The 13,119-nt window shown below is 47.2% G+C and overlaps 1 protein-coding gene across 1 annotated transcript in view; it reads right to left on the reverse strand.

Moving 5' to 3' along the window:
* PLD4 (phospholipase D family member 4) overlaps positions 1-8,567 on the reverse strand; it is a 15,505-nt gene extending 6,938 nt beyond the window's left edge. The window contains exons 1-4 of the mRNA XM_044435866.1: positions 8,535-8,567; positions 5,406-5,599; positions 3,290-3,473; positions 375-495 (exon numbers count right to left, since the gene is read on the reverse strand). Coding sequence (XP_044291801.1) covers positions 375-495; positions 3,290-3,473; positions 5,406-5,599; positions 8,535-8,567 — 532 coding nt within the window. The remainder of the gene's footprint in view (positions 1-374; positions 496-3,289; positions 3,474-5,405; positions 5,600-8,534) is intronic.
* Between the last annotated feature and the right edge of the window lie 4,552 nt (positions 8,568-13,119).

Genomic DNA, 13,119 nt, shown 5'->3' on the forward strand with positions numbered 1-13,119 from the left:
TAATAATAATAATAATAATAATAATAATAATAATTGTTTTACTGGGCAGCATCCAACAGGGCTGCTGTTCCTGCATTGGTTCCATTGCATTCAAAGATGTACTGCTCACACAACAGGGCTTTTTCACTACAAAAAAATTACTCTGGAAACAAGCAGAGGCTTTCTATGAGCTCTGCTGGCCTGCCCAACTACATAATTTTTGTTTTGTGTTGTTTTTAGAACCACAGAAATCCTACTGCACAAGCACTTGATCTCGTGAGCACACAAGCACCATAGGATACTACCTTATGTTGTTAGGTGTGGTAGGATGGAAGGGTTATCCACAAAACCAAAAGGGAGGGTAGAAATATTTTCAAAAGCAGACAATCAATTACCTTTTTCCTCCAGGATCTCAAGATCAGTTGAGTGTTGAACCTTAGGTGGCACATTTGTTACGATAAACATGGAGACATTCTTCAAAAGCAGACTTTCAAATTTCTTGAAAACATCTTCACCCTACAGAAGTCAAACCACTTATTTTGTATCATGCATGGTCAGCAAGTCATAGGACAACTCTGCGCATGTTCTAAATTACTTGCTCTGACTCTGCTTATCCCTCCCTCTCAAGCAATCATTTTCAATCTGGTGTCCCCCCCACCCGCCCCACACACACAGTTTAGACTTCAATTCCCATTAGCACTGGCCAGCATGGCAAAACATCTGGACCATAAGGCTGAGGAAGAGGAATGTAAGAGGCTGTAGAGGGATCTGTTTCAAAGAGAAACTACAAGGAAACCTCCTAGTTCAAATTTTCTGGTCCAGTGCACTTTTTCCATGAATGGTCAGCCAAATGCATGCAGGAAGTCCACAGTCTGGAACAAGTTTAATCACTTCTTTTAACCACAGGCAGAGCCCATGAAATGGACTGCGTCCGTGACATGTCAAATGTTCATAGTTCTTCAATTCATTGGGTGACTCAGGGCCAGGCACTGACTCCCAGGCTAACCTGCCTCACAGAGCTCATGTGAGGATAACATAGAAAGAAAGAGAAGGAGGTGGAGGGTTTCTTGCAGGAAAAAGGTTGGATATAAACACAAACAATAAGTAAATAAATGGCCAGATTGGAATCCAGGAGAGGCAGATTTGTTCCCCACCCATTCTGTGCCAGTTCCGCCATCCCAGCTGAGGGGCTGGGGCTATTTTTATTTTATTTATTTAGGATATTTCTAGGCCATCTATCACTGTCATCTCTGGACAGCTTACAATAGTGTGGACATGAAGAAACTCTCTGTGTTGAGGAATTAGGAAGCTGTGTTTGGTTCTATTCCTGACAACTTTTCTCATAGCAACTTGTGCACTTGACATGATTTCCACAAGATGTACCAATGGCCACCCCTTTAGTGGGCTCTAAAAGGGAACTGGGCAAATTAATGAGGGATCAAGCTCTGGTGGCTTGGTCAGAGGCATTTTGCCCATCTACTCTGCTTCCTAAAGAATAGGGGTGAGAGGGTGCTGGGGCACTCCTGTCCAGTTCATGGGTTTCCTTCCCATGGGCAGCTGGTCGGACACTGTGTGAAGAAAATGCTGGACTAGATGATACTTGGTCTGATCTTATGAGCGCTTATGGCTCTTTTGATGTGCTTACGACTGTGGCGGAGCTACCTCAGAGAGGCTCGCCTGGCGCCAAGCCTGTATTCTTTTCAGTGCCAGGTCAAAACTTTTTTATTCAAGTGTTATTTTAAAAATTAGTATTTTAATGGTTTTAACAGTCACTTTTGATTCAATTTATTTTGTTGGTTCTATATTGTTTTATTATATTGTAATATCGATTCTTTTATTGGATTTTTATTTTAATCGTCGTAAGCCATCCTGAGATGTTATGCATAAAGGACAGCATATAAAAGTAATAAATGAATGAATAAATAAATACCTCAACATGAGCAAAACCATTTCTCGGTGCCTCCACAAGATGCTGGGATATACCAAGCAGCTCTTTGCACCTCCAGGTTTCTGCGGACCCTCAGGCCCTCTTCTTCAGTGCCACCCACCACCATTGTTAGCAGCTCCTGCGGCTGCTTTTTTCTCCCTCGTCGTTGCTCCCAGTTTCTTGTTTTTCAGGTGCAGAGGCAGAGAGCCAGTAAACATCGAGGCAGTGGCAGCTGCTGCTCCTCCTCCCCCCCATTGTTGAAGTGAAGCTCTCTTAAATCGAACCCTCTTCAGTTCATGGGCTTCCTCTTGTGTTCAACCCTGAGCCAAGAGGAAGTCCACAAACACTCATGGAACTCCAGATGCACAACCAGCAACCTTCTTCTGTATCACGTGCAGCACAAGCCAAGGCTGCAAGTCATGTGTGGAAGAGGGAGGCTGCTTGCACAGCAGTCGCACAGGCAGGAGCCCTGGTGAGGCCACCTGAGGGCCACTCAGCATGCTGAGCAGGAAGTCAAGCTCACAGCCACAAGAAAGCTGCCCAGAGTCTGGGAAGCTGAGCCCAGGGGAGCTGTTGGAATCCCACCCCCAAAATGAACTCCCACACATCCCTACTTTTCCTGCCATTGTTTTCTGGACCTGTAGATGAACAAGTGGATTGCCATAATGAAGAGGAAGCGCAAGTTCAGGGGGCTGCTTTCAGTGGGCCACCGCTGGGGCGTGGGCCTTGGCAGGTGCCTGGCCATGCCTACCTTGCTGTAGGCCTTGGTCTTAAGCACTGGGAACGTAACCGCCAGTCCATTTTGTGTTGGGTGTCCTTTACACAACGGCTGAGCCATGGCCCCATGAGCCAAAGGATCTAAGCGTGTAGGGTGAGGGTGACAGAGGCCCCGGCCATATTTGCGAGGGGTGGATGACAGCATGGTGGCTTCACAAGGTAGGGATGTGTTCATGGGGTAGCTTGTGGGAATATTTGTTCTGCAGTAGGGGATGCTGTGTTTGGGGAGCTTTCTGGCTAGGCTTTGGGCACAAGATGGCAGGAGAAACCAAGCTGGCTTAGCTTGCGGCAGTAGAGAACTAGGTAAGGATTTCAAAAAGTTACAGATTGTTTTCGATGAGGATTTGTCAAAAGTCACAAATGTCTTCAGAAAAAAACAGAGAGGAAAAGCTTGAGAGAAACTGCTCTCTTCTATACCAATTATTCCCAGCTGAATTCCACAGTGACGGTAAGCATAGGAACAAGAGACATCACACTCTGAAGCAGAACGCTGGGAATTGTTTGTGGGTTGGCATCTGTGTGGCACACACCCCAGTGCAGACCCTGACAGCATCCGTGGCTCTCGCTGACCACTGCTGCATTGATCACAACCCTCTTGTCTCTCACCTGTTTGGACGATGTGTCATTTACACCCAGATCTTCTCCTGTCAGAGTCCAATAGTAAGATGCCATGTGCACACTTTCCCGGGCCATAGTTAAGAGCTCCATCCATGCTTGGTAGAGAGGTTTTACAGTACTGCTGTTTGGCTGAAACGGCATGTCCCATGGAAGGCTTTCCACAAGCTGAAACCTGCAGTGCCAAGGGAAGCTAAATAAGTTGCATGCAAAATATTTTATTTATTTATTTATTAAAACATTTCTATGCCGCCCCATTCGCTGAAGCCTCGGGGCAGCTCACAACATGAAGAAAAATACAATAATAACAATATAAAAATAACAATAAAAAAGAAGTCACCCTGGCCAGATAAAATAAGCAAATACTGTTAACAATTAAAATGACGCTTAAATAAAAAGGTCTTCGCCTGGCGCTGAAACACAAATAACGACAGTGCCAGGCGGACCTCTCTGGGGAGCGCATTCCATAGATTGGGCGCCACCGCAGAGAAAGCCCTCCTCCGAGTACCTACCCTCCTAATTTCCTTCACGGAGGGTTCCTGGAGAAGGGCCTCTCCCGCAGATCTCACGGGGCGGGCGGGCAGGTGTATATGGATGTAAGCGCTCCTTCAGGTAACCAGGACCCAAGCCGTTTACGGCTTTATAGGTCATCACCAACACCTTGAATTGGGCCCGGGCTTCAATGGGAAGCCAGTGAAGCTGACAGAGGACTGGAGTCAAATGCCCTCTCAGAATTCCCCACCCTATATATAGGCAGAACATTTGGGGGGCCATTTCACCAAATTTCTTCAGGGGAAGAAGACTCTTCTAATGGTTCCTCAGAGAAGGCCTCGCCATTAGAAGCAGCCGAACCACAGCCACGTTCTTTTTGCCCCACTTTTTGGGCTTTGTGCAGCCAAAATTTGTGGCTTGCTTTACTTTGTGCTTGGACTTAGTCTGTGCTGACCTAGTTACATCAGACCATTCATTTACTTACGACGTTCCTCATAAACGTGTGTCTCACGGCAGTTATAAAAATGGTGGCCAATGTGTTAATATCAGTCAAAAAGTCTATTGCCTTGTGCTGAGACAGACGGCTCCACTTCTGCCTGACTGATGTTGTAGGATTTACATTGTAAATATGTTTTACCCTACAAAAAAATGAACATCTTGATATCAAAAAAGATTTTGGACTGTGCAGAAATGGACAGATTGACCTTGTCTCTGAAGGAAAAGGAGGATACATATTTCTCTCAAACTTGGAACTCTTTTTATTATTGGTTAGAGAAACGGGACTATGCGTCGAACTGAATATGGCTACTGATTGTTAAAAAGAGTAAGCTGTCAACCCAGTATGTCCAATGTCTTAAATAATTGCTGTTTTTATTGTTAGATTGTAGAGAAAATAATAAAATTTATTTTTAAAAAATGGACATCCAAATTCAAGAAGCTAAGAAAATGCAGAAGTTAGGCATCCAGAAATAGGTTGCCTTTGCCACTTTGAGGAATGATCAATTTCAGGAACAGTGTTCACGATCTAGCCTGTGTCATGTGAATGCCTCTGAGCTTGTGCCTGTACATATAGTATTGCAGAGTGTTTGCAATCTGCACAAAGGAAGGAGGCCAGGGCCCAAGCTCAGTTCCATGGCCCCAGCCTCCTCCCTCCGTGCCCCCCGACATGCCCCATTCCCCCCCCCCCCCCCCACACTCCCCGCAACCTTGGCAAGGTGGAGCTCATCCTTTCCACGCTGGCTGGCTGCAGCGGGGCTGGGCTTTGGCCTCGGGGGTCTGAGCACTGAGGTTGGAGGACCTCAGTCTGCAGACACCAGAAATTTTTATGGTCTCCCAGACAACGTGGGAAGACCATGGGCTTGCACCACTAGTGTAGGGTGATGGTATTTGTTTTTAGCGCATGTCACCCAGAGAGCCATTTGTTGGAGGATGACCAATCAATCCAATAAATAAATGTTTTTATTGTATAGTTGTACTGAAAATTAAAATAAAAGTAATAATAATAATCTTCCAGAGTCACACATTTACATTTAAAAGGCTTAAAGAAAAATCAAAAGAAACATTCTTGGGCCAAAAAGACTATGCAAAGCTAGACACTACACTCTGGTTCGCTTACGTGCACGAATCGTTACAGTCCAGGCGGCTGCCCATCTGGGCCCTTCTTTCTTTCGCAGTGCTCCAGTCATCATTGTTGTGGAAGTCCCTGCTGAGAAGTATGTCTTCGACGCTTGAAACGATTGCAATAGAGGGGTTTTCAAGGTGAATTATTATCACAGCAAGAAGCCCAGCAAGTGCAATCAGCCCAAACACCTGGAGTGGAAGAAGAAATCGCATAAAATGAGGCCTGTCAGGTCAGAAAACTTGTATTTTTCTTGGTCAACATGCAACAGCCGTACCCTTTGGTCAGGCCTTTGGGCAGCAGAATGAGCAGGAGGACTCCAAGAATGCAGCACGGCTGGCTTACCAAATGCTGAGGTAAGACACCTGTATTCCCTGCCTGGTGCCCTCCAGAGCTCTTGGTCTTCTACTACCAATTGCTGTGGCTGGCATGACCAGTGGTCAGAAATGCTGGCCCCTGCAGCCCAGAACATCTGGCACATTGCAGGTTAGGGTAGGCTGTATTACACATTAGTACTCCCACCCTAAGATCATTAAATTCGAAGGCTGAAATTACGGAACTGCAGCACCTTGGGCACTGGGAATGCCTGAACAGATCGTTGCTTCCTAAGTGCTTCACAGGCAGCATTTCAGTGTGGAGGCAGACAGGCCTGGGCACTTTCACATGAAAGAAGTGTGTGGGGTGAAAAAGTGAATCCTCCTCTTTCTCGCCCCTTCCCCACTCCAGGCTCTGGTTCTGCTGCTAAAATGCATCAGGAAGGGAGAGAATTACTTAAAGCAACTGAATGTAGTGAAGGTGTCGTGTGCGCACGCTGGGATGAGATTCCCAGGAGCACACGAGAGATGGAGGGCTTTGGTGGGAATGGCGGCTCAGACTCGGAGGAGGGGAGTGGACAGCCGACCCAGCTGTGTCTCAGTTCTCACTCTGGCATTGGAGTTGGTGAGACAAGCGAGGCCCCGGCTGCCCAAACTCTCCCGGTGAGCCAGGCCGAGCCAGCTCTGGATCAAAGCACTTCGAGGACAACCACTGAGCCCGCTCCCACTCCTGGTTGTGGGAAAGAAGCCAGCGGGGAACAGGCTGGGGAGGGGCTTTTGGGAGGAGAGCTTGACACCCCAGGAGACACGGATGCAAGGGCCCATTGACGCACCCGCCGGCTAGACCAGTTAGGGGCTCAATGGGAAGAACGTCGGCGTGCCCGCTTCCATAGCATCCCCCCTCCAGAGACCTGCCCCAAAGGGTTCATAAGCAAAGCTTTGGGCGAGAGGGGCAGAGCGAGGGGTCAACTTTCCACCTGGAGCGTGTGTTCCAAGGCTTGTGAATACGTTGTTTCTGCATGGAATAAAGACTCTTCCAATAATTGCTGATGTGTCCATCTCGTTTGGGATGGGGCGGCTAGCTCATGGCAGAAGGTATTCAAAGGAGAGAGGGGTTTTGCTCCCCTCCTCTACGCGCTCCTTTCCATATACAGGGTAAGACAGCTAACTTAAAAAGATGTGAATATAAGAAGGACCAAGCTGGACCAGACCCAGGGTCCATCCAGTCCACCATCCTGCTCACACAGAGGCCAGTGAGCTGCCTCCAGGAACTCGCAAGCAGGACATCAGTGCAACAGCATCCTCCCGCCCAGGTTCCCCAGCACCTAGTATCCTGCCCCTGATACTGGAGTTGTCATCCAGTCATGAGGACTAGTAGCCATCAATTGTCTTCTCCTCTATGAATTTGTGTGATCCCCTTGTAAAGGTGATCACTGTATCTTATGGAAGTAAAATCCATAATTTAACTCTGCTTTGTGCAAAGGTTCTCTGTTCTCTTTCATATCTCTTTCATTTCCTTTTTCTCAAACTGAACAACACCAAATGTAAATAGCTTCAGCAGCTCCATCACTGGTTGGCCTTTCTTTGCACCTCCATCCCACTCTCTCTGCGAAAAAGGCACATGGCTGTCCTGTCCCATCTAATTTGGGCCAGAATAATTCTTAAAGCAACCCTGCAGCCAGCATCATTAGCCCCACTGCTGAGATTAAGAGCGCAATCCTATGCCCTCTGGGCATTATCTGGGAGACCAAGGGATTTTTTTCAGAGTCCAAGCTGGAAGGTCCTCATCCTCAGTGCTTGGACTCCAAAGGCCCAGCCCCCAGCCCCTCACAGCTGTCACAGAAAGAGCTTTCCTGGCCGCCCCTACTCCACGAGGTCGCAACTGGGCCTCCGAGGAAAAAGAAGAGGCTTGCTGAAGGCAGGATGCTGGGCTGCGGGGCTCCATTTGGTGTCCCTGCCTCCCTCTGTACCCCTTGCCAGCATTACATCTTGACGGCCACCTGGATAAAATGCAGGGTGCAAAAGGAGCAGGGGCAAATTGTTTCACACCTTATATTAGATATTTGTAGCCCTCTGAGTTACGAATATCTGAGACACATACATGGTTGTTGTTAACTTACAAAGCACCTAAAATGTACTGAGATTTGAAAGACAAGACTGCCCCTGTACACAGGTTTGCAATCTAAGAGAGAGGATACGAAAGGAAGAGAGAATGGAGAGGGAAGAGGAAAGCAGGAAAATTATGCTTTCAGTTTGGAAGTTAATCTCAGTATTATCATTTGGGCTCAACAGGAACAGGCCTGGCTGCCCTTCTGTAGTGCTATATTATACTATACTGTGCTTTTACTATGATGAAAATATAAAGAGGAAGTCCCATCCACCTGCCATGTAATAGATACTGAAGGCCAAGGAAGTTTCATTCTTTTTGAGTAAATGAAACCCTTTTTGAGCTTGAGAACTAAAATGGTCCTTTGTTCAGTCCACTGCTTTTCTGACTTGCAAGAAAAATAAGGAAGGCAATGGTTGTTCTTGTGCCAAAGTGCTCTGTGTGTGGATGCACAACTATCATTCCCAAAATGCAAAAGCAACCAAAATCCTAAACTTGGTTCTGTTTAACACAGATTGCCCATGAAGGGAAGTCACCACATTCTAACCTGTTGACATGAATGGAACTCACTCAGAGTATGGGAAGACGATGCAGCATAGGAATTACAAGAAACTTGGTTCAAACTTGCAAAACACCTGGGATTTATCAAGCTATTCTAAACACGCTGCTATTAGTACGAGGACAGCTAGCAGTGCGAGGACCCACCTTGCAATCACAGGCTCCTCTCCACACCAGCATGCCGAGTGTCAGTGCAAGAGGATTGTCTTTGTGTGTGAGAATGAGCATATGTTCATTCCTGGTTACCTGAAGGAGCGCTTAAGTCCATATACGCCCGCCTGCCCCTTGAGATCTGTGGGAGAGGCCCTTCTCCGGGAACCCTCCGTGAAGGAAATCAGGAGGGTGGGTACTCGGAGGAGGGCCTTCTCTGCGGTGGCGCCTAATCTATGGAATGCGCTCCCCAGAGAGGTCCGCCTGGCGCCGTCGTTATTTGTTTTTCGGCGCCAGGCAAAGACCTTTTTATTCAAACGTCATTTTAACTGTTAATACTATTTATTTATTTAATTCTTTGGCCAGGGTGACTTATTTTATATTGTTAATTTGTTGTATATTTGAATGTTTTATATTTTAATTTTATGTTGTGAGCTGCCCCGAGGCTTCGGCGAATGGGGCGGCATAGAAATTTTCTAAATAAATAAATAAATAAATAAATAAATGTTTCCTGGCCTTCCAGCTGCACTGCATAAGGCCAAAGTGGATGTATACTTATTATTATTATTATTATTATTATTATTATTATTATTATTATAACATTTCTATGCCGCCCCTTGCCGAAACCTCGGGGCGGCTTACAACATGATAAAATACATTGAAATACAATAGTACATAATAAATTACCATTAAATATAACAATACAAAAAATACATTGATTTACAAATACAAAATTAAAATTATCAGTATAAAATAAAAATATAGGAGGAGAAAGAGAAGGAAGAAGAAGTTGCCCAGGCCAGATCATATGTTTTAACAATTGAAATGATGTTTAAATAAAAAGGTCTTTACCTGGCGCCGAAAAACCAGTAACGACGGTGCCAGGCGGACCTCTTTGGGGAGTGAATTCCATAGGTTGGGCGCCACCGCAGAGAAAGCCCTCCTCCGGGTACTTACTCTCCTAATTTCTTTCATGGAGGGTTCCCGGAGAAGGGACTCTCTCACAGATCTCAAAGGGCGGCCGGGCATATACGGACGTAAGCACTCGTTCAGGTAGCCAGGACCCAAGCCGTTTAGGGCTTTGTAGGTCATAATCAACACCTTGAATTGGGCCCGGGCTTCAATGGGAAGCCAGTGAAGCTGATGGAGGACTGGAGTCATGTGAGCATAACGCCCCGTCCCCGTCAGCAACCTGGCAGCTCTATTTTGCACCAATTGAAGTGTTCGGACTGTCTTCAGGGGAAGCCCCACGTAAAGCGCGTTACAGAAGTCTAGGCGGGAAGTCACCAGCGCGTGTGTCACCGTCGCCAGGCAGTCGTATTCCAGGTAGGGGCGCAGCTGATTAATCAGCCGAAGCTGAAGGAAGGCGTTCCTCGCCACCGCTGTCACCTGAGCTTCCAAAGAAAGCTCCGGGTCGAGGAGTACTCCTAAGCTGCGGACCATATGGTTTACAGCATAGCCTGGGATGCCCACCGCAGCCCTATCTGCACTAGTGACATCCAGGCTGGACTAGGGTTGCAGTGCGTTGCCCAGGGAGTTGCCTTTGAAGATGGTGCAGAAACATCCCCTGGTGCGGGATGCAGCTATCCAAGGGTTGAGAGGGGCTATGCTGTCACATTGCCCGGGCACTGTGCCAGCCACACTGGTTACGAGAGTGTTTTTGAGCCCGATTTAATGGGCTTGGATTGCACCTTACATCTTAAATGGTTTGGGGCCACAGTACTTGAAGGATCACTTTCTCCCATATAAAAATCAGCAAGAGGCCCTTTCACATGCACACCTTTGAGGGCAGTAGATGGGTGCTTACAAGGATGGTCTTTTCCGCAGTTGCCCCACTCTGGAATCATACAACCCTCTCAGTCGTTTAACCCCATATTTCTTTCACATTTGTACACAAATAAGTTCTCGGTTGGGAAGGGGGCAGGGCTCTGGCAGGCCCTGTTATTGCAGGCTTTTAAGAAAACTCTGAAAACTGCTATGTTTTATACTGCCCTCCCCACAGTTATGCATTATCAGACTAAAATGTACCAGCAGTTGAGTTGCATGTTTTGTCTTATGCTGGTGTTAGTTCCTTTTTTTAAAATACTTTCTTTTCATTACTACATCCCTTTTTTTATATGAATTTTATTTTAAGGCTGCTGCCCTTAAAGGTGGCCAAGAAAGAATTTAAATTTTAAAAGCAATTATGACAAGCTTCTTATTTCCTGCAACCTGGTTTTATTCCAGTACTTACCACATGAATGCCCTTTTGCTCACTTGTGGGAAATTTCAGTACTTTTGTAAGGGTCCTTTTCACAATCTGGAGAACAGAAAGGCAGTGAAAGAAAGCATCTCTTGGCTTATTGCTGGGCATGCTGGCGTTGGCACTTCAGCAAAGAACTCCAGCCCCAGATCTTCCTCCAGTACTGATCCAGATTCGGAGGTTACAACTTTGGAAGGCTCTATTTTGGAGAAGTGGGCCTAGTCCCTGCACCCACCTAGTTTTCCCTGACGATGCTTGTCTGGGATGTAGGAACATAGGCAGCTGCCATACCTTGAGTCAGCCAGTTGGTCCTTGCAGCCCAGCTCTCTGGGACTTCAGGCAAGAGATTTTTCCAGCCCTGCCTGGATAGGTCAGGGCTCAGACCACATGCCCTGCAGGTTCTCCATGCTGAGCTACAGTCCCTTCCTTGCTACTGTGAGCAAGGGAAACCTTTCCATTATCTCTGTTCTCACCCCATGGGCTGGAAGAGCAAGCCCATGTGAATGGGTGTGTGCTCACACTTGCACTTACATCCTTGAGCACACATGTGCAGCCCCTGGCACCCTGTCTGTTACCACAGGTGGTCCTTGGGCCTGAAAAGGCTGCTCAGCCCTGGTTTCGCCTGTATGGTCCACCCCAGCTGTCAACACTATTCCATGATCTCAGGCGGTGATTTCTTTTCCGATACCTGGGACTCAAGTCCCCCCCACCCTTAACTAGCGATGGTCAAAACAGAATCCAGGACTTTTAGTGTGGAAAGCTGATGCTTGGCCGCTGAGCCGTGGCTCTATATTCTCAAAGCAACCATCGCTGAGGCCCCATCGGTGAGGGTGTTCAAAGGTAGGCTGGACATGCACATGGTGGGCATGTTGTGAGCGGAGCCGGGGGTCAGACTAGACGGCCCGGGAGGCCCCTGCCGACTCACTCTGTTTCTATGTTTCTATCTATGGCCAGTTCAAAAGAAATAAAAAGTGCTCACCATCATGGAAGCGAGCTCCACCTGAGGCTTTCAGTCCTCTTGGGTGCGATCAGGCTGCAGCAACACTCAGAAACTGCTGCAGAGGGGGGCTCACCACAAGAATGCTTTGTTTTTCCTCCTACGTGTCCAACCAGCGAACTTCCCCTTTAAGACCAAAATCGCACAATCACTAGATATAAATAAGTGCCTGGAGACCAAAAGAACTGTCTGGCGACAGTAATCTGTAAGACACGCTACACTTGAGACAGCAAACAGTTTCTGAGTGGCGCACGTATCTGTCTTTTGTCCTGCCATTGTCTGTGGTCAAACTGCTCAGCACAGTGAATTGTGGGACAAAGACAAACGTTGCAGGCATCAAGGCTCCCATCATGTTGCGATTTGCACAATAGAAAAAGCCAGCTGCTTCCAAGTTCTCTGCCATGACAAGGCTCATTCTTTTTGGCTGGCACCTTCTACCCAAGCTGGCTTTCCAAACATATCCCTGTTGGATAGGGCAGGAAACCAATGCAAGGCTCTGGGAAGGCGTCTGTGACCCTGGCAGAGAGAGAGCAGGAAAGAGGACAGACAACAGGTGCCAAAAACGTTAAAGCAGTCAAGGTGAGGAATCAGGTGGGATCTGCAACGAAATGTTGCAGCATGGATGAAATGCTCCTCTCCAGGTCTCCACTCGGCCATCATATGTAAAGGAACGTCTGTGTCCATATATGCCTGCCTGCCCGCCCTCTACGATCGGCAGCGGATGCCCTTCTCTGGGAACCCTCCGTGAAGGATATTAGGAGGGTGAGTACCCGGAGGAGGGCCTTTTCTGCGGTGGTGCCCCGCCTATGGAAAGCGCTCCCCAGAGAGGTCCGCCTGGCGCCGTCATTATTTGCTTTTTGGCACCAGGCGAAGACCTTTTTATTTAAAAGTTATTTTAACTGTTGTTATTATTATTGTATTTATAGATTTTAATATATAGCTGAGATGGTACCAGTTTTTAAATTATTGATTGTATTTTTATGTATGTTGTGAGCCACCCCGAGGCTTTGTTGCGATGGGGGCAGCATAGAAATGTTTTAAATAAATAAATGCTCTTTCCCCAGATATTCCATTCCCCCTCCCCAGTCAGCATCCCCTGACAACTGAGCATGCTCAGTCCTTCACTGGGCTCTCATGACAATTTTTGCAGACATTTTATTTTTGCTAGTCTGACTTCTGGGCTTCTTCAAGGCTGCTTCTATCACCTGCCCCTTTGATGTGGGTGGCAGTTTTCGGATATGGGGATCGAGTTCACTGTTACTGGGGGTGCTGAACTTCAGAATGTGGTGCAACTTGGACTCACCCCAGGAACCCAATTCAGCCCTCAGGATTTTGCCAAGAGG

Source organism: Varanus komodoensis, unplaced genomic scaffold (assembly GCF_004798865.1).
Source record: "Varanus komodoensis strain SLA01 unplaced genomic scaffold, ASM479886v1 scaffold3, whole genome shotgun sequence".
In the NCBI taxonomy this organism is placed as follows: domain Eukaryota; kingdom Metazoa; phylum Chordata; class Lepidosauria; order Squamata; family Varanidae; genus Varanus; species Varanus komodoensis.